The 22064-nt window shown below is 42.4% G+C and overlaps 1 protein-coding gene across 1 annotated transcript in view; it reads right to left on the bottom strand.

Annotated features, from left to right (window-relative positions):
* Positions 1-20936, bottom strand: part of celf4 (CUGBP, Elav-like family member 4) — a 76061-nt gene extending 55125 nt beyond the window's left edge. Inside the window, exons 1-2 of the mRNA XM_068314595.1 lie at positions 20614-20936; positions 731-813 (exon numbers count right to left, since the gene is read on the bottom strand). Of these exons, the coding sequence (XP_068170696.1) occupies positions 731-813; positions 20614-20908 (378 nt within the window). The 5' untranslated portion in view covers positions 20909-20936. The remainder of the gene's footprint in view (positions 1-730; positions 814-20613) is intronic.
* Positions 20937-22064: the final 1128 nt, after the last annotated feature.

Below are 22064 nucleotides of genomic sequence, written 5' to 3'. Positions count from 1 at the left end.
ATGGAACATAGCACAGGTTCCAGGGCTATTGTGTATATGAGTGGTAACATCCAAAATTGGTGAACATCTGTTGTGATGATGTGCTGCCGTGATGTATATTCATGACGCACACTCATGTTGTTGCCAGTCTGGGGCATGATGCACAACATGCACATAAATGCACAAATAGCCCATATCCACTCCCTCACCTGTTTTTTTTTTTATTCCTCTCTGTCTGTCTCCCAGACACACTTGCCCACACACAGGGATGCATGCGCAACACACACACACGCACACGCACGCGCACGCACACGCACACACGAACACACACACACACACACACACACACACACACACTCATTTCCACAAACTGGACGAAGAACTATAAATAGTAAGCCTATGATGTGATGTGTGTGGTTTTTCCCTTTGGGTGTGTGTGTGTGTGTCTGTGTGTGACTGTCAAGTGAAGTGAAGAGAAAGGGAGGAAGTGAGCGAGGGGGTGGCAGAGGAAGAGCATGGATATTTAAGGGAGAGAGGGGCTGTGCACATGTCTGGTGTACAGCCAGTGATAAACAATACATGACAAGCATGGCAAAGACAGTAAGTCCCCTTTGATTTGAAATAAATACCTGTATAGCACATTAGATGTTAAAATGAGCAATTGTGTGTTTGCCAGAATGAATCTGCGATGTACTTATGTAGGGTTTTTTTTTTTTTTGCTTCTGGGTCGATGTGTACATGTAGGACTTACCCCTGGCAGGGTCTTCTGCTCGTGCAATGCATTCTGGGCTTTCAGAGCCGACTCTCTGGCACAGTAGGTGAGGAAGGCACAGCCTGAAATGCAGAAAGAGAGAAAAAAGAGATAATTATGTTATGTGAAGTAGGGACAGAGAAGGAGAGACAGCCACGGGAGGGGGCCGCACCAATCACCAGTAAATAGCCAAAAACAACACACACACACACACACACACACACACACACACACACACACACACACACACACACACACACACACACACACACACACACACACACACACACACACACACACACACACACACAATGAGCCTGCAGGCATAGCTCTGAAGCTCTGTCTACACGACCACCTCGGGAATTCGCTTGGTGTCGTGTGTGTGTGTGTGTGTGTGTGTGTGTGTGTGTGTGTGTGTGTGTATGTATGTGTGTGTGTGTGTGTCTGTACAGGTTTGTGCACATGGAACAGTGTTTTGGCAACCAAAATTCCAGAACATTGATGTGTTCACAGGCCCAATAATCCGTCTGCATGCAAAAGAAGACGTGAAAGTGAGATTAAAAGAATTGCACACGGCTCTAGAGGTGTGACGATTTGTGCATTCTGTCGCGTGAGAACCGTTCTGCCCGCAAAACACATCAAATCTGACGGAGCTCTCTCCCTGGCAGTCTGAAATAGCAGTTATCCATTCGTCCATCGCACTCTTCTGGCTTCTGTGACAGGGATAGACATTTCCCTGACAGCTTTTCTCTCTTTCTCTCTCTCTCTCTCTCTCTCTCTCTCTCTCTCTCTCTCTCTCACACACACACACACACACACACACACACACACACACACACACACACACCCTTCATTTCTCCATCTCTCTGCTCCATATGTTCCAAGACTACCCACAATCCTCGGTTTTGTTAGCACCTGGGCTGACATGTGGGGGTGGAAGGAAGATGGAAACACGGAAGGCAAGGAAGAAAAAGAAGCCGTGGGGAACGTGTAAGCCGTTCTCTCACCACCCCCTGTTGACAGTGAGGCGCACACCACTGTCAGAGAGCTGACAAACTGTCAATTTGCAGATCAAGGCTAATGATTCAAGTGTTTGACAGTTTAATAAAATACTAGCAAAGACAGTCGCACAATAGGCAGCTGTGACATGATTCAATTTGAGACAAATATTCTTCATATTGTATATGTTGGTGCTTATTTGTTCTCTTTCAAGAAATTTTGAAACTTGATGAAACAAATAATATCGAATGAATTCAATAAAAGAGCCTCAGTTCACAATTATATCACGTTAGCAGATGTGTGAAGCACCCGAGGAGAGATTGAACTTTTCAGGACCTAAATACAGGCAGGGAAATTACACTTTTTTGTTTTTTGAATCTTATAAATCTTTCTGCAGCAACGAACAGGTCGCTGCTGCCATGCAACTAATATGACCACAAAGCATTAAAATAAGCACAATTTGCCCCGAAAAGGGCAATTATAGATCATAGACTCCTACCCTGGAAACCACAGAGTTCAGTCCACATAAAGCAGCCTTCTCGTCTTATTCCTGTCTGTTGTGCTTTGCGTTGTTCTTTTTGCATACTGGGGCAATTTATTGTTGTGGGCAGCACCAGGTAGCGATTGTCGGAGCAGCAGGCCTCCCATCCTCTCGACGCCGTGTCTTTAACCCCGGGTCGTCCCGATGGCAGGACACAAGGGAGCTCCGCCTGTTGGTGTTTTTAATTAACGGGCTTCTCTCTCATTAGGCGAAGTGGGAGCTGGCCGCTGACAGCTTGGCTACCTCCGCGTCCTCTCTGGGCCTGTCGTGTTAACGCTACATGCCGGCGCCGTCCCACAGGAAATGCACACAAGCCACTGATTCACACGCCTGACACTTAGTTGCGTGTTTGCAGTGCTGGCGCCCACTGCATCCGCTTAAGCAGGAATAGAGGGAATATTCAGATCCAGTAATACAATATAAAGAATACTTACAAAATAACACATTAAGCTGATATTACTACATTGTTATGTATTGTATTTTTCCATTGATTGATGTAATTTGTTTAATGCGCTGGATCTCAGTCTTTTCAGGTTGATGTGTTCTATCTGACAGATGAGCTCAAGCATCCCTCCATCCAAACACACTGGTACCGAACATTCAGGAGGAAATACATTGAAAATTCCAGCCCTGCAAGAAATGTATAGTGATGTAATTACTTTTCTTATTACTTCATGGAGGAACTGCTGATTCTCTTATTTGCCAAGTAGCAAAATGTTTGTATTAAATGTTTAGGTCGCATATTTACTGACATCAGGTTTCATTTATTTATCGCCTCATAACAGCTGATCATGATAATTAAAGCCTAATAAAAAAATTCAGTTAATGCGGTAATTGAATGTTTTATTTGCTTAGTTAGATTTTTTTTTTCAAGAACTAAAATAATGCATGGTACTTGGTTTTTAAAGTAACATTGCTGCACATTTTGCATGTTTGTTTATTTACTTAAATAATGGATAATTTGAAATAATTAGACCATTTGTGTTCTTATGGCGTACAGCTAAAGTTATTTTTTTAATCAGTTTTCAGGAAGGAAGAACTGACGAAGCATATACTAATTTCCAACCTACACTTAAGAAAACATTAACTGTATGTGATAATGTTTCTCATTTAAACCCATCCCAGGACCCTTTGTTGCATTGTCATTCTTGTTGTTCCCGTCACTTCCCAGCATGGTAAATCAAACATTACTGGAAGTTCACCTGTCCTCAGGTAATAAGCACATGAAGAGAAAAGGCCTCATTCCAATTTGTAATATTATCTACGATTCATTTGCTTGTAAGTAGAAATATGTAGATAGTCATAATTTTACCAAATCATTCCAAATAGGCCATTACTGCCCATTGTTTTAATTAACAATAATGTGTGTTATGTGATCAATATGTAAAATCATAATCCGTTAATTTACCTGTCTCAATACCTTGAAAAAATAAAATGAATATTTAGAAGTATAAAGCTGCTGATGTATCTCAAAAGAGAAGTATTTCTACTTAGTCACATTCCTCCAATATGCATACTTGCAAATGCATGGAGGTGGCGAACACACATCCACAATACTGACATGGTCAAACACTCTGATACACACACCAAAAGTGACAGTCAACAAACATTCAATTTGTCATCATTGTTACAAGTCAGATACTGGCAGCAGCTCCAGTATCTGACTAAGACCTATATTGGCCCGGGAGAGGCAGATAAGCTGTTTGTTTCTGCTGTCAATGCTGCCAATTTAGTTTCCCATCACTTCAAATTCAAATCAACAGCAGCGCAGTGGGGATCTTAAAGAATATGTATGCATGAGACAAGAGCTGATGAGAGACAGAGAGAAAAGAGAGAGGGGGGAGAGACAAAGGCCGGCATGGGAGCGAAAAAGAAAAGTAGTGAGGGAGAACAGGAAGAGAGGGGAAGCAGAACAGCGAGGGGTGCTCGGTAAGAGAGGGAGAGGGAGAGAGAGTTGATAAGATCACCTAGCTTCTGTGAACACCATCCCCCCTGTGTCCTACACTCGCTTCTTATCTCAGCCGCTGCAGACACCCTAAAGGGACACACACCCACTGAGGGGGAAACAGGAAGAGAGGAAGAAAGAGGGAGACAGAGAGCAATACTGGGAAGAAAGGGAAGGGCGATGAAAGGAAGCAGCGAGGGAATGGTGGGGACTATCAATGCTTAGTGGTGGCAGAAGAAGGAACGCCGCGGCCTTCAGTGGTGAAATCCACCAACTGTCATCAGGCCGCATCCAAACGACAGCTGTGCCGGAGCGCAGAGATCTGACCTCGCTAAACATGAGAAAGTTTTATTTGATTCGCTCTCTGGGACACAAGGACAACAACAAAACTTTTGGGAAATATGTATACCGTACATTTTTCAAGTTTTCAGCTGCATTGCTAACTTCCATGTTTAAAAAGCATTTCAGATATTTGAGCCTGGTTTTATACTTATTTTTAAACCTAAGGTGTGATATCTAAAATGTTAGTATGCAGTAGCATGAGATCCAAAAATGCTGATAATGCTATAGGCGCCAGTGTTTTTAACACACCATTCCTCGTTTAAAGATATCTGAGGTCTAAAACAATCCAGAGTCAGTGACATCTGTGACCTCACTAATCAAGTCATTTTTGCACTTAAAGTGAAGCTTATAATGCATTCCTGAATCGGCGCTTTATTGCTAGGCACATGCATGCATTTCCTGACACCACCCAAGACTAGACGGGAGTTATTGCACATAATTCTCTAATTATCTTCTGCCTATTAATTCAGGAATGGTAAAAGGCTGACATAAAAAGTTCCTTCCTCTCTCACTATCCTTTTATTCTCAACCACAGACAGGGAGAAACTCCCAGTGATCATTTAAATATTTCAGAACATCTTGGTAAGAGCCTAAAAAGAGTCAATAGCATTAAAAAGCTTTATCCACAGCTCAGCTTAAGCTCCATGCTGCAGAGCCCTGGAACGCTACGTTAGAAAATGTAGGCATGAACCTTTGTTTGAGGCTGTCCAATTTCAGTCAGTCAATAGAAATCTCCGCGTCTCCCCCTACCTCAGTTCTGTTAGCACTTATCTCTGCCTGAAAGGGTTGACCAAGGACAGCTTTTGCTCAATAAACAGAAGAATGTTTTTTTTTCTTTCCTTTAAAAAAGATTGACCTTAAGACAAAAACGTTCTGACTGGATTTTTGTGAGTGCGAGGCTTAGATAATGCTCTTCAAGTCATTGTTTAAATCAGTTGGAGAAGAGACGCAGAATTCTCGACTTACAGTACAGCGTTCAGAGAAAAAAAACATATGAGGCCTTGGTCTTTCAGTCATATAGAAAGGAGCACCACTGAGTGCAGAGGAGGAATACTAATAAGTATCATATTAAAAGAGTTTCAGATTCGACCATGATACGGTTGTCATTGTACCTGGGGACTCTCCATAAGAGGCTTTTGATTGTTGTTATTTGGTCTTTGCCTGATCAAAACACCATAAATATCGATGAGACAATGTACTACATACAATGCTGTGAAAATAAAGTACACAGAAATATAGCCACAAAGATTCCTCAAATGTTTTCCACGTATTGAACACGTCTAATAACCTAATTGTTGCCGTAGATAAGGTGTCTTTTGTAAACGTCCAATCCATGACACTTTTTGTTATAGGTGTATTAGTAATTCAATAAAGTTAGGGGGAGTCACTTATACCCCCTTCACCTTTGGTGACCCTTTGGATCACTGCTCTACAAAGAGAAACAGAAATAGAGGCTGTTTCAGGGGGAGCAACTGATGTCTGGAGGAAAATCTTTCTTTCAGCATCATCTTAAAATCTTTAAGTGGCAGCTGTAAAGCCTGTAAAAAAAAAAAAAATCAGTGAAGCCAAAAAATATGAGCACCGTTCTCTCAGTAAACAGGAAAAAAAACTGCAATTACTGTTCAAAGAGTGAATCAAGCTTTTTTTTTTTTTACTGTGTAAAACAGCTCTTAAAAAGATTTTTTTCTGCATCTAATGAATGCTAGTTTTAAGAAGGATATTATTTCAACAGAGTGAGGCAGAACTATGGGACAGCCTTACTAAAGAGGAGGTGAATTAATTTATAATGGAATGTAATAGAAGTCCAAGATCTTCTATAGGTGATTATGTTTGTATCCTTTAGTGCTGCAGAAACACACACCGAGCCTGTTACTGAAGGAACTGGAGAGCGAGGAAAGACAAAGCAAAAGTTAATAACCAGTGGGATGAAACTCAAAGAGATAGCGCCACTAAGCATCTGCATTTTTTTCCATTAGGAAAAGTGCAGAACGTAGTAATTTAGAACAATAGCTTCTCCAGGTTGTTACTAAATTACACTCTGAGATGAAGATATGAAGTCGTCAGACAATCAAACGACCGTCTGTCCTGGGTGAATACTGATTGTGTGTCAAATTAATTTTTAGAAGTATGCGCTTCCTTCCAAACTCAACACAAATGAACCATATCACAATGTCTGTGTCGGTTCTCTCTCATCCAGGTCGAGTTAAATCAAGAAGAGCAAGAATCAACTGGACTTGCAAAAGGTTTGTTGGTCTCATCTAAGAGGATTCTTCAGTTCTGAAGTAGCGACACCTCTTAGGTGGTGAAACATCTTCTAACTTTTGCAGGTCCAGTTGATTCTTTCTTTTTGCTCTTCTTGACATGTCACAATCAAATTGCTGTGAATTTTGCCCCAAAATGTGAAGGTTACCAATGATGAAAACCACCAAATTTACACATGCAGTGTAAAAACACTCAAATAAACAAAGAAACCAAGAAACAAAACAACAAATAAATAAACCAGGGAATTCAATGTGGACTGCCTCCATATTAAAATGCATAGCTTAATCCACAGATTACAGGTATTAGCAGCATGCAAACATTTTCTCACACTTACAAGGACAAAAATATTTTATGGCAGAAATATCCAAGGAAACAACTTCATCTATATTTGTGTGTGTGAGTGTGTGTGTGTGTGTGTGTGTGTGTGTGTGTGTGTGTGTGCGTGCGTTAGTCCCTGCAGATAACAGGTCCCATCTCTTGCCCTGCTGCCTAGAGTGGCCTTCTCTAAGCTGTGCTAATCGATTGGCGAAGGAGGAAAAACGGCCGGCTTTAATGTGTTGCATGTGAAGGATTTACTGGAGAGAAGAGCCACTGAATCAATGGTGAAGAAAATGCATCATTAGGATGGCGTCCCGCCACCCTAGAACACCATCTCACCCACACCCAACTCTGTCCTTTGAAGGTTGCCATGGAAAAGTCGCGGATATATACCCAACGCTTGGTCACACATAAAGACGCCTCACGTGTGACACTTCGAGTCGTCACCTAAAGTAAAACACCACGTTAAACAAGTCACATGTATGCTGTAAATATACGAACACACACACACACACACACACACACACACACACACACACACACACACACACACACACACACACACACACACACACACACACACACACACACACACACACACACACACACACACACAGCCAGAGCTGTCCTCAACATCCGAGGAAGAAACACCTCGCTCTCATCTGACATCAGCCATTTTGTCAGAAAATGTGTGGGACATCCAAATTTAGCTTTTCATGGTATCAATTATTAAAGCTGGAACGACTCCTAAGATGAAGCAAAAGCCTGTACTGATCCTCACCAGGTCCGAAATAGAAAACACATTGATACCGACTCCTATACTGAGGTACGGCTTATTCCAATTTTTTAAAATGTAATTTTATTGGTGAATATAAAATGTGGAAATTAGAGAAACTCTTGAAACATACATACATCATAGGACATTTAAACCCAACAACACAGCACTTTAAGGCATCATCACCTCCTCTGCTCATCTGGCTGAAAAGAATACAGTACTCCCTGATCTCTATGAACTACGTCTATGTTACGGAATTCTTCACCTCATTAAAATCATTTCCAAAACCAATGTTCATTACCAACACAGGAAGTAGAGTCGCCTCAGGTGTCAAGCAAGGCCGTAAAGGCTGCGGATGTGGACCGGTACGCCGCTTGCCTGATTTCCAAACACAGGTTCATCTTTCATTATAAAGCAGTAGCGGATGTTTTATTAATCTTCAGTGTGATTTTCCAAACCTGAACTGAATGTACAGCTAACCAGAATATAATGAAGGCAAAAAGGGAAGTTCTGGCAGAAGGTGAGAATCAAAGAGAATTGCTGAAAGAATACAGTGCATACGTGAGGCAAAACAGTAGCGTCATTTGTCATTGTAATTATTTTTCTTTTGCCAATTTCTTTAAAATCTGCTCTACATTAGAATGAAAATCAAACTACTGATAGATAGATAGATAGATAGATAGATAGATAGATAGATAGATAGATAGATAGATAGATAGATAGATAGATAGATAGATAGATAGATAGATAGATAGATAGATAGATAGATAGATAGATAGATAGATAGATAGATAGATAGATAGATAGATAGATAGATGATAGACAGACAGAATCATCTACAGATGATTCATGTATCACCAAGAAGACAAAGTGCTTTAATTCCGTCGTGGGAGTCGTCCCATGTCCCTCGGGTAAAACACTTACAGGATAAACACTCCCATTAATATTCCTCTATGCACTTCTCCTCTCCACCCGACTTGCCTCTCCTCTCCTTTCCTCTCCCTGTCCTATTATCCTGCCTCGGCGGACATCCTGTCCTGTCCCGTCCGCCTTGCCAACCTGCAAGATGGAGATGCGAGGACGATCCAAATGCAGGAGGGGGAACATGAATCATTACACTTCCTGTTGTTGCGCGCCATCCAGGGAAGGAAAAGAGAGGACGCCCCCGGGGCTCTGATTGATTCCGGAGATTTAATTGGGTTTATTAGCCAAGATGTTGGGCCCCGCGAGGTGGCTCCCAGAGGCCGCTAAGTCCCCCCACCCCCACCCCCATTCCCACTCTTCTGAAGGAGAAAGCCTGTGTAATTGTTTTCTCTCCATCTTCTGTGTCATTGTCAGATGGGTCCTGCGGGATTATTAGCAACCCCAGGTCCCTCAATAATTCATCCAGAGCTATTTATACACAGATGGAGAGTCCTCTAAAGTCTCCCCCAGTGAGCTTATCTGACGCTTAGACAGACAGACAGAGAGGGAGAGCGCGGTGGAGGGAAACGGGGCTACAAAGGGAAAAGCAAGAGTGAGAGAAAATGGAGAGACGTTCACAAAAAAAAAAGAGTAAGGGGGATGGCGATCGCAAAATGAAATGCAAAGACGAGCAAAGCAGGTGTGACAGTGTGGAAAACAGTGAGAACGAGAGACGGCAGCGTTTTAGGGAGACACAATGACAATGTTTCTTGTGTGCATTGAGTTTCAAGGTGAAACTCTCTCATCTGCTTTGCCAAAGTGAACAAAAGCACCGTCCCGGGAATAGAGCACCCTCACACAACACACATTAATAGCTTTTAATCTTCCCCCTTTTTCCTCCATTTAACACAATTAAGATATTTGCAAAGCTAACATGGACGACTAGTCGGTATGGGAAGGACAGATGAAAGACATTCAGGGATTTTCATATGCAGAGTAAACACAGTTATCCGTCTTTTTTAACTCATCAATGCGAAAGACCAACACAACGGACAGCCGTTCCTCCAGTCCCTTAATAATTCAAACATAACTTTAATGCATTAGCATATTAACATTAGCATTTTAAGTAGCTTCTAATCCCAAACAGACAGCGGTGGCGCTACAAACTGCCTGCTTTTAATGGCATTTCAGATACTGTACCTGAGTCTCTCCAACTGCAAGTTGAGGGGGAATTTTGTTGTTGTCAGACTAATGAAGTCTTTGGCGCACAACGTTGATTTTTAAAGTCCCTTTGTTGGTGCTCCAGCCACAGATAATTATATATATTCATCCCCTTTGGCAGTCTCTCTTATCCAGCTCATTTAGAAAGCTTGGCTTCCTCTTGGACAAATTGGGACATTGAACGGCAGATTGGAATGATCGTTTTTACATTTTGCAATAGATGATACATTAATCAGAGCAGTGATAGCCGTGGGAAAAACTTAAACACGCTTTCATAAGCTGGACACTAGTCATCTGCAAATAATATAGAACAGACATGATACTGTATAAAACACCAGCTTTTTGCATGCAGGAAAGGGAAAAGTTGTAAGTCCAGAACAGAAAAAAACACTACGTTTATTTGCCTGGAAACAGGAAGTATGCGAGGCATTGTTTTACATGTCCTGGTCTGTAATGGGTTAATTTACTGTTGTGCATCAGGGAGAGTCACCTGAAAACAGACTGCTATTTTTTTGAAAACGGACTTCAACATAAACTTAGCTCTTTTTTAATGAAATGAACTTAAATGCTGCAGAAAAACTTTGTCATCTCTTATTTAAAACAAAAAAGCTTTTAATGACAATATTTTTGGAACTTCACATTAAAAACAAATTCTCCAGCTTTGTTTATGAAGTGGACCTTTGTTAGTTTTAATTTATGCTAAATTAATTGCTATTGCTTTTGGCCAGCCTGTCCTCACGGTGTTAATAATTGTTTCACAGAAGAATGCATTTTTTTCCTCTCCTGTAAATGCAGACACACAAACACATGCACGCACACGCGCAGACACGCACACACGCACGCACACACGCACACACACACACACACACACACACATATACTCGTTTGCATGCACAGACTCTATCTCTATCTATAAACCCCGTGTAATCATTCCACACTAAGTGAAACGGGTATGTAGGCTATAGGTTTTGCCAGGATTCCCATCTCCTGTTCTGTGATTAAAGGACCAAAGTAATAGGCTCTGTTTCGTTGGGAAGCTGTGTGGGGCTGGGAGAGACCCCAGAAGCCATTAAATTGCAAATCTGTAATAATTTGCTGAAGACTTTCTGTCCAGATCATTCCCTGGACTGATTTGTGCATTGAGGTAACACTCTGAATGGCCAAGCATGAACCCAGCTGAGCCCACCAGCCGGCCAGCCAGGATCACACTGTGGAAACACACACAGCGCCGTATTGACTTGACAAAATAACCATAGTACACAGTTGTTCTATACTTTTTGGGCATAAAATTAATCCCTGGTTTATGAAAGTAGTGACTAATTGTTCTATCAGCAGCAGGGTCAGCTCTCAGAGTGAAGGAAAGTAGACTTAAGAAAAATGAATGTATAATAATTAATTAGAAATATTCTTATAATGACATTCAAAAGCAGTTAACCTGACAAAATGATCAGACTCATTTACATACATTTATCAAAAACCACTGAACATTATTGAATTAAACTTTTAAAGAAGTTCAAAGTTCAGAAGGGCAAAACATTCAAATGGAGTTTAATGGCTGTCATTCATTCATCATCACAGCTGAATTGTTTTTGAATAAATTCAGTGGAGTTTGAATTGACTTTGTGTCAACAGATTCATTTTTCTCTTCACTACCTCATAAAACTGCAGAGGTTTTTATCTGCTTTAGAGGTCAACAGTCTTTTCTGTGATGAACCTGCTCAAACACAGCAGCCATTCATGATTCACAGCTCACTAATGCCACCTGCTTTTGTCAGCCAATCACATTAAAAATACACATATAAAACTCCAATTCTTTGCTTAGTAGTGACGTAATTAAATATTCAAGTAGTCAAGTACATTTACTCAAGTATCATGTTTTGGGATGCTTACTTGTAATAATACCATATTAATAGCTTCTCTGAATTTTTACATTAATACAAACATAATCAATAAATTAGGATGTATAGGTAAATATTTACATTTATCCCTCTTTACAAGTTTATATAATGCATTTATCTGAAATTAAAGTTCATTCTGATGGTTGAATAAATAGTGTAAAGTAGCGGTATTGGAGGCCATTTTCTTGTTTCACATTGTGCCAACAAGCATAGCTCTTCAACCATCAATAACTAATCAGGTTCTTATGATTTCCTGTTGTTCCTCAAAAAAAGTCGAAGAAAATCACATCTTCAAAAATTGAACAAGACAAAATCAGGGATGGACTTTTTTCAAGAATTTTCAGAATAAAATCCAGCATTGGAGGTATCAGAGACAATCCAATTCCCAGCTGCTGTGTGCTGATGGCAGTGTGACAACACTGATATCCAGCGTGGAGCCATTCCTCACATGCTCACTCATCACTTCTCACACACAGCAAACACCCTAAAACCTGAATACAGTACTAAGATCCTACGTTGTCAAAATAAAAACCAGGAATAATGAATCAGAAATCACGAAGAAAGGGTGGCGCTCCAGAGACACAGGGGTCTGATTCTGCTCTATCACAGGAAGGTCATTCTCCCTTCTTGAGCTATTATGACCACAGAGTGGTCTGGCAAAACGCAACCTATAAATTACAGCAGAGGACAGAGGGGTCGAAGCCTGGCATGGAACTGGGCCAGAAGCTATCAATCTGCCGGGGCCAGCGAGGGCGACATCTGTCTCTGGGACTCCCTCACTCTTTCAACTTCTCTCTTTGTCTGTCATTTTCCCTTTTTGCTTTACAGTCGTTTCTTGTCAGCCCCTTCCCTCTTCCTTTCACTCCCTTTGCTCACTCTGTGCCTGTCATTGAACGATCTCCTCCATTTTTAGTTTGCACCTCTATTTTCAATCTCTGCTCTCACTTTTTTTTTTTTTATCACACCTCCTCTTGATATTCTTTGTCTGTCTTTGTGTGCAACCCCCTCCCCTCCCACCCTGCATTCTTTTCCGTGGATCTCCCTCTCCTCTTTTCATGCATTCTCTTACATCATCCCTGTTTCAACATCTCTCTAATTTTCCTTCCCTCTCTCCCTCTGTCTTGAGCTCCTTGTCGTTTTACGCACTCTTGCACCATCTCCTTCTGCAGTGATATGTTTTGGTCTATCTGGTCTCCAACCAGCAGGACAGGATAAAGCCTTGATGTACTTTCCCTCAGTGTGATGCCAATATGATTTGAATGATAATATATGAAAGCAAAAGAAAAGAATCTGCAGTTTTGGGGAAATGAAAATAGAATCATATGGACCCAGTGGGTAACTCCGAAAAAAAAATAAAAAAATTCTAAGCTGATCAAATGCCTTATGTCATCCATAACTGTGCCAGCTAATTATATTTCACAAATTTAAAATGGAGCAATTACAAAGCTTGCTAACTTCAGACATCCATCTTAAAGCTGAAAAGTAATGATTTAAATATTGAATGCTGGGAGTTAAAACCCGCCAATCTTCAACAAACTGATATTTACTTTACGGTTGACTTTCTGTGCTGGTTTCATCAGGACATCTTGCATTACATGCAGTTACTGAACCCCAGAAAACTTCTGCATAACTTATTGATCCCTATTCCATTTTCAGAATGAAACTTGGCCTTGAATAATTGAGAGAGATCTTAGAAAAACCCTAACCTCCATTCCCACCTTACTTTTACAAGTCGACGTGGTGCATTTTTAATTGGGAGATATGAAATAAGCATGAAGGAAGATGGGAAGAAAGCAAATTGAATTGGGGACACTCAAACCTGGGACTCGTCTCACGGCATCCAAGACTGTGGGGAAGGCTAAATGTGCGTCTGGTTTGACAGGACGCACACGCTTCCCGGTCTTTGACGTGCTTTCTGTCGGGGACAAATAGAACACAGCTCATGTAATCCCCGCTTTGGGGTGTCCCAGCAGGCAGACCCAGATATGCCAATTCGAGTTATGTTTAGCAATTTAGAATAAACATCAATTCAACTTTCTATGAACCATTAATCTGTTGAGCTGGATGATTTGTTTGGTGTATATGAGCGAATTGTGCAGTGGCTAAAGAGGTTATTAGAAGGACATGTGTCTTTTTATTTCTTTTTACAAGGTAATAATGTAATAATTGAATTCTTTTATGGCATTAATGCATCACTTGACCTTGAGAAAAACGTAAAAATTATTTAATCCTATGGCCTTTGAAGGGAATTAAAGATATTTGCAGCAGAATATCTAAAAGGATTTTCCCCCCCACCAGTTGCTGTTTAATGGGTTGCAGTCAGGATCGCCGTGACAACCTTCACTTCTATTTTTCATCACGTTGCTGTGGATGCCTCTGCAGGAGAGAGCTGCAGCTGGACCCATTTTTATTTACAGACTGAAGGTTCAAGTCAGGTTTGTTCCTGAGATATAAATAATAGAAATAAACATTAAAAGTCACTAGGAGATCCTTTCTTTTTTAGGGAGGCTGACATTTGGCACATGCATATGCATAGCATAATCTTCAACGCAATCACACACACAAACACAAACACACACACACACACACACACACACACACACACACACACACACACACACACACACACACACACACACACACACACACACACACACACACAAGTATATGCACACAGAGGGGAAAAATGGATGCACAGTGTGCTGAACACACGGAGAACAAACTGTGATTGTTCACTGTGGGGATGAAACAACCTGAATATATTTATATTTATTATTATATTATATTAATAATCCTCTAACCTATTCCTGAAATACAGTGAATTTTTAAAGTCATTAAAAAATATTTTAAAAATGCAGGACACTTCCCCACAGGAAGGTCTAGTATTAAGGACAAAATCATCAGCAGGACAAAGGCACAGCTCTGAGAGAACATGTAAGACTTTCCAACATTTCAAAAGTATTGCATTCCACGTCTCCTGAACCGGCCGGTGTTTGAAGCAGGTGGGGGGGCTTGGAAGTTGCATTAAGCGCAGCTAAACGACTGAAGAGTCCTAAGGCGTCATTTAGAAATTTAACACCAGGAACAATACCTTAGCTGATGCAAGAGTATTAAAAACAGAAAATATTTACCTCTTGAAGAAGCTTCTATCAATAAATTTTATTGATAGAATTTTACCTACCCACTATCTATTTGTCTGTCTGTCTGTCTGTCTGTCTGTCTGTCTGTCTGTCTGTCTGTCTGTCTGTCTGTCTGTCTATCTATCTATCTATCTATCTATCTATCTATCTATCTATCTATCTATCTATCTATCTATCTATCTATCTATCTATCTATCTATCTATCTGCTGAGATCAGCAGGATCTCGTTTCCATGTGGAAACATTAACTAAACACCAACACACTGATAAATCCTGACTGGACTGTTTTAATGGACACACGTGTGTTCCTGAACCATAAACACAACTATACTGTGAATCTCTATAAATGTCTATTTACAGTAGTAATGTAGCTCCTGTCTCAGCTGGTGTGTGTGAGGGGGCAGGGGCGGAGGCGGGAGGGGGGCAGACATCCATTTGTCTCTTAGTCGGTCTGTTAGGACCGGAACAGGTGATTACATTTTAAGAGGAATCTGCCCAGCTGGAGAGAGATTTCTGACTTTTCTGAAACACATTTTACTTTTGTCAAAAGTTATAGATGGTCCATACTCCAGGTGTATGGTTCCATTTTGTTTCCAGGTGTTGCATGTAAATGAGACTGGAACCTGTGGGTGAAATTGGAGGGAATAATCTGCCTGGGTGTCTGTATGCCTCTTTTATCCCATATCACTGATATACTAAACTACCACACATTTTATTCTCTATGTGTTTACCCAACTTTGTAAATTGCGCTGAATGCATTTTGAGTACATGGGGAGGCTCATCCCTTTACATGAGCATTGTCTTTAAGGTCGGAGTTTTTTAATGATAGGACTTTGGTGGTCGGACCAGCTGGGGGGCTGTGCCCTCCCAGTGGGTCCTGTGACTCCAGAGCTACTCTTAGCATGTCACCCCTCGTGAGCACCCCCTCTTTTGGCTCGGAGCGGCCATCTCTCACTGTGACTAACTGGCTCCCTGCTCGGCCATCAGCCAGTCCCAATCGGACAGTCTCTTCCAAAAATAATAGACAACAGCGGCAGCGCAGCCTTGACAACAGCCCTCGTGACAAATTAGGCTCACTGTATTGCCTCCTCTGTCTCCGCCTCTTCTTTCCCTCTTGTTGCTTGGCGGTTATGGGCTCTGCCAGGACAGGGGTGGTGGAGTGCGGTGTGGTGGTGCTGCAGTCAAGCGCATTTGGTAAGAAGTGACCTCCTCTGTGACACATGCTGCCGTTCTTCCTGACAAAACACTCAAAATCGATTACAACGTGGCTGAAACGCGGCAAAATGTGAGGCCTGAGCGTGCATTCTGAGCTAAGATGAGTGGAGTGTTCTGGGGGAGGGAGGAGCACATAAACACACACAGATGCACGTTGAGATGAGCACACGTGCACACGCACGTGCATGCACGCACGCACACACACACACACAAGCACACCCATGCACGCACGCACACAATAAACCAAATGCGGAGGAGAGAGAACGATCCCACAGAGAGGATGATGCAACGAGAGTGAAATTTTTCGGCTGGAACGCAAGCTGCATTAAAGCAGACTTGCAGGACTAAAACACACACGTACGCATACGCACGCACAAACACACACACACACACACACACACACACACACATACACACACACTCTCTGTGTTGAAAGCCAAATTTGGTTTTATCATTCTTTTTTTCCACAGAAGGTATTCCTCTAATGGCAACCTGTAACACCTAATTGCCTGCAATAAAACCCAGCATGGGGCGTTCGTGTTTTTGGCATCACGGCTTCCCAGCCTCACCAAACAAGACGAGACTGGCGATCTGTCATGAACCTGACCTCCCCCCCCCCCCCTTACCCACCGACACATTCAGTTTAAAGGCTAGACATATCAAAACCATAGGTGTTCAGAGGGAACAATAACTCCCTTTATGACCCCCACAGATTACACCACCCATCCAGAGCATATAAACCATCTGCAGGATTGATAACTTCTACTGGTAGGCATTACATTAGACTTCCTCTTTTCTGATTTCAAACATGTTAAGCGTCATGTCAAGCTTTTGTAAAACACTGATATTACATAATGAAAAAGCTCATCAGCCAAGGTATTAGGATTAATCATTACATTTCTTCTTTTGAAAGCAGATGGCCTGAACCGAAAACCTGTGACATTTTGTTTACATCACTTGCCAGGTCCAAATGGAGCATTTGGCCCAAATCTAAAAGGCATTTCAACACCTACTCTGACTTTGAGCAGCTCCTTGGCTTTGCAGCTGCTTTAACCGTCTGAACTCATGTCGAAAGCTCTCGCTAATATATTTTGTTTAGCTGAGGATGAATATATTACTCATGTTAAATCAGCACCAAATGAAAGAACGGCAGTAAAACAAGCTTGATGAAGGTTCTATTTGCATTTGCTCTGGAAAAAAAACAAAGTTGGAGATAATTAAGGTTTGGCCTGTATCACAATACCGCTTTAAGATCTGACAGCGATAAACAATAGATAACAACTTCATTTATAAAATGTCTTCCCTATATCATCACGACTCAATTGCTTCTGTGATTATTAGAAGGAATCAGGCTGATGAAAAGTGCAAGCAACCGCCAGACCCTCTCCTTCTGAATCGCTCCCCACCACCCATGCTGCATTGCCAGGGAGGACTGAGAGAGAAAGGGCTGGCTCTTTGTGCTAGCCATGCCTCTCAGCCCTGTTGTGCTTGGTAGCAGCAGCAGCAGCAGCCGGTGACCATTATAAATGGCCTCTATTAGCATGGCTCGGTTGCAGAGGGGAGAGAAATAAAATCATTGGGAGAATGCAGGCCTGCACCGGTGTCCCTGCGCCTCTTCCCAGCCTTCGCAGACCCCCGTCCCATCCTCCCCTCCTCCACCCCTCCATTCCAAGGGGACACAATCCTAAAGACTAGATTACGAGTGATACATGGAGTCATTATGGGGAGGGTTATGGCAATGGTATCACAGGCGCGGCTGACAATGGCTATAATAGGGGTCTCTTTCTTTGGAGGTAACATTACCATAGTGAAAGCTGTTTCTTTAGGTGTGTTGATGTACAGCAGAACAGGGGGGGCTTTTATTACCAGCTGTAGTAGAAAAAAGACCTGCATTATCTAGTTGGAAACCATGCATATTTCTTTGTATAAGTGCCATGTCTCTTTGGGCAAAGTTAAATGAATGCAACAGCATCCCCATACGAGGCATTATATTGTTAGGGACGACAGTTAGCAATAGTGTGCTATTTAGAACAAAAAATAGAGGGGGGACAAAATTATAAAAGGATGTGGCAGTTCGTCATCGAGCTGTAAAATCTCTGATGAAAGCTGAGGCTGTGCATTACCACAGCCATTATCCGATATGACGCACTGTCACTGAACATGCAACACGTCAGTGTGAGTTCATGGAGACAAAGAGAGGGGGGTGAAAGGAAAGAATGAAGAGGATTAAGCCGAGTTAATGAGGAGAAGAGATAGGAGAGGAAAAATACAGGTGCATTCTGGTGGCCAGTTCTATAGAACTCACTCCATTGGGGCATTTCACTTCTTAAAGGGTCATCATGCCCTTGCTGACTCTTGTGCTCTATATCAGCACTCTGAAAAATACAAACAGATTGAATGAGATGAATGGGGGAAATGGAGAGGAGAGGGAAATGAAGGCTTGTAACACATTTATAAATAAATAAAGATGAAATATTTTATAAATCATGAAAATGGAAATGATGAGTTTAAAGAATTATATTTGCGACAGCCAGTCTGATCTGATGGATACAAGGGAAAAAAAATCTAATTATTAAGGTTTAATGTTCTAAACTGAAGACTGTAATGATATTTAAAGGTAAGATGGGTTTATTTTGAAGCAACACAGACAGTTGGATAGACTCAGAGTCAGCAAGCTATTAATATCTGTTTGTAAATGTATTTAGTTTTGTCTCAAACTGGGATATCTTATAGGCTCCTATACCTGATTCATATTATGCTGTGTCGACATCAATAAAAACAGCAGGACAGCGGCGTACACAGACAGTCACTTGCCTGTTACTTGTGGGGCATGCTGTCTTTTACTGCTAATTTGGAATTCTTATATGGAAAAGGTGATAGAAGTCTGTGGAGACAACGTGGCCTTCAAGCAGCTCGCAGGGAGCCAGTGAGCTGGTGAGCCAGGAAGGAGCTGGTGCCTCTAGCTGGTTAAAATATGAGCGCAGCGGGGGCTTGCTAATGAAAGCAGGGGCCCAGCCCGGGAAGCAGAACCGTATATCGTGGTGAGGAGACAGTTCTTTGAATCAACTGGTAAGCTGTGCCTATAGTTCTGGGGCCACCGGTGATTAACCGTGCAACAGGGAGTCGCTAATACAGCTGGGCTATTAATAAAAGATAACCTCCCTCATCTCATTCGCCACCTTTTTGGATTCACCCTCTGAAATTAATTCTACAGCATAATAATTTCTAGGCGTATAGAGCACATCATACATTGTTTACATCGTGCAGAAAGACCTCTGGATTGGGAACAAGGGTGAGGGGGTGGGGGGGGTTGAAAAGTGATCTCTCATTCTTAGTATACTTTACCCCCCCCCCCCCCGGAGATGTCCTGTAGATAGAGCAGATTAGTGACCTCTCATTAGATGGCGATTTTCAGAGAATCACTGTTCCCCAGAGAGCAGAAAATAAAATAAAGGCCTGTAGCAAAAAGGATGCATAGCACACCCAAAGTTTATCACCATCCTCCCCGCATCACGATGAAACTGTGTGGGGTGTGTATTCAAGTTTTCACAACTTGGAAAAGTTACAAGAAACACTCCTGGTTCAAGAGTTGAAAATTAATTTAACCGTATTTGAGTGAAGTTTTAAATTCTTATATCTCAGTCTAGATTAAATGTTCAAATAGGAATACATCTGATCAGCGCCTGATCATCTTTACCAGAGTAAAGCTTTTGTGTTGCACAGGTGTGGACACACGTGGACGCGCAAACGCACACCCCCCTCACACGCACGCACGCAGAATCACACACGCAATCAGAGTAATGCAAACACAGTGTACCGTACTGAGGGGCTCTCAAGCACAGCCTCCCCCGCTACTGCAAACGTGAAGGTGGGGTTAATTGCCTGGTTTTTAGCGCTGTCCTGAATGGAAGCACATCCACAACCACCGGACTGGATGTGTGAAGACTCCCCGTGCGCATCATCCTACATAAATTCATGCTGTCGTGACTCCCAATTCGTGACACTCTCATGCTTGGCTTTGCTCAGTGAAGTAGATAATGATGCACAGAATTACAGAAGCAATTTCATGTCTAACTAAATTTAAAAAAAAAGAAAAAAAAGAAGAAGAAGAAGCCCTTTTTGGTTCCACGGATCCCAACAACATGCATGAAGTCGTTCAGACTTGAGCCCCGTTACAGGATATTTGCCCATTTATCCAACGATCGTGCGTTTCTACCCAACCAAAATCCGGCATGATTTCAAATCCTTACTCAACGTGTGATAGATTTTTCGCGCTGACACAAACAAGTAGAGCCGTAGTTGTCTCCAACCCGGGCATCACCCACCTTTGTGCATGCCCGTGAAGCGGTCCTTCAGCACAGTGAGCTCGTAGATCTTGCCGAACTCCTCGAAGAGGGGCCGGAGGTCCTTCTCATCCAGGTTGCGGGGGATCTGACCGATGAAGAGTTTGATGGCATCGTGGTCCTTCATGGGGATGGTAGCTGGGCAGCCCACCGGGCTGTGGCTGTGACTTAATCCGTTCACCAGCCCGTTCGTGCTGACGGAGACCACACCGACACCGACACCGACACCGACACCGTGCACAGTGCCGTCCACCTGCCCGTTGGTTAAAGTTGCCATCTTCGGACCGGCCAGTGAGTTGGGATGTGTTACAACAGCAGCAGATGGAGACGGTGGAGAATCGTTATATGTTACCAAAAAAAAAAAAAAAAAGCTGGTGGAAGTCTTGGTCAAAATTTGGTTCCGAGACCAAGCTGTGCTAGAGCTAATTCCACTCTCGTCCTATCAAAGCCAATATTTACACTGATGTGAAAACACATGTAGCGTTTGGCGAAGACGCATATCAAAAGCGCGCAATGTCGTTGGTCCCGTGGAGGCTTTGATTCCTTATATTTATGTCCTACCCAATAACTCGTTCATTGATTTCATAAAAGAGAGACAGAGAGAAGGGGGAGGGAGAGAGAAGAGAGAGAGAGAGAGAGAGAGAGAAAGACAGGGAGAGAGAGAGACCAAGCGCGTTCACCGCTATTTACACCCACGTTCCCTCGTCCAAGCTTCTTGGCACCCTTTTATTTTTTTGCATTGAGGAGTCAGTATGGGTGTCTTCTCCGTTTAAACGGACAGGGTCGGTTCAATGTCTGCCAGAGCAGTGGGGAGGCTAGAATAAAACGGGACCGTTAGTAACACGGCATATGTCGAAGCCGGAGCATCTTGTCCCCCCCCCTTTTCTTACGTGAAGACCGAATGGTACATCCCGCCGAGGGGAGAGGGTCTATAAATAGAGAAATATAGAGAATACGCTCCTTTGTGCTCCTACTCACAGCAAAAAACTGCGCATCCACGAACTCAGTCGCTTTTTGCTTCGTGCGTGCGTTTAAGATGCATTTAAGACGCAGTTAACGGCAATTTACACATAATATTTGTAGATTTACGCAAAAAGAACATTTGTTGTTTTAGATGGCATCTGATTGAGAGAAAAAAAAAGGCGTGTGTCGCTCTCAGGAGGTTTGCTCGTGTGATCAAAACATGTTTCATATCGTCTTGTGGCTTTCCTCATCCTGAGCGGCATCAGCATCAGCATCAGCATCAGCATCAGCATCAGCATCAGCATCAGCGGCAGTAACGCTGCCGCCGCCGCCTCCTCCCCGCGCCTGGACGGTGGACAGCTCCCCGGTGCTGAAATGAGGTCCCCACAGGCGAAACTTAAATACAGTTGGAGGATTCTTCTACTTGTTCCGATGCTGCTTTGTTGGCAAGAATAAAAACAGACTTAATA

The sequence above is a fragment of the Antennarius striatus genome, chromosome 5 (assembly GCF_040054535.1).
Source record: "Antennarius striatus isolate MH-2024 chromosome 5, ASM4005453v1, whole genome shotgun sequence".
Classification (NCBI taxonomy): domain Eukaryota; kingdom Metazoa; phylum Chordata; class Actinopteri; order Lophiiformes; family Antennariidae; genus Antennarius; species Antennarius striatus.
This window is presented reverse-complemented; position numbering and strand designations above follow the sequence as displayed.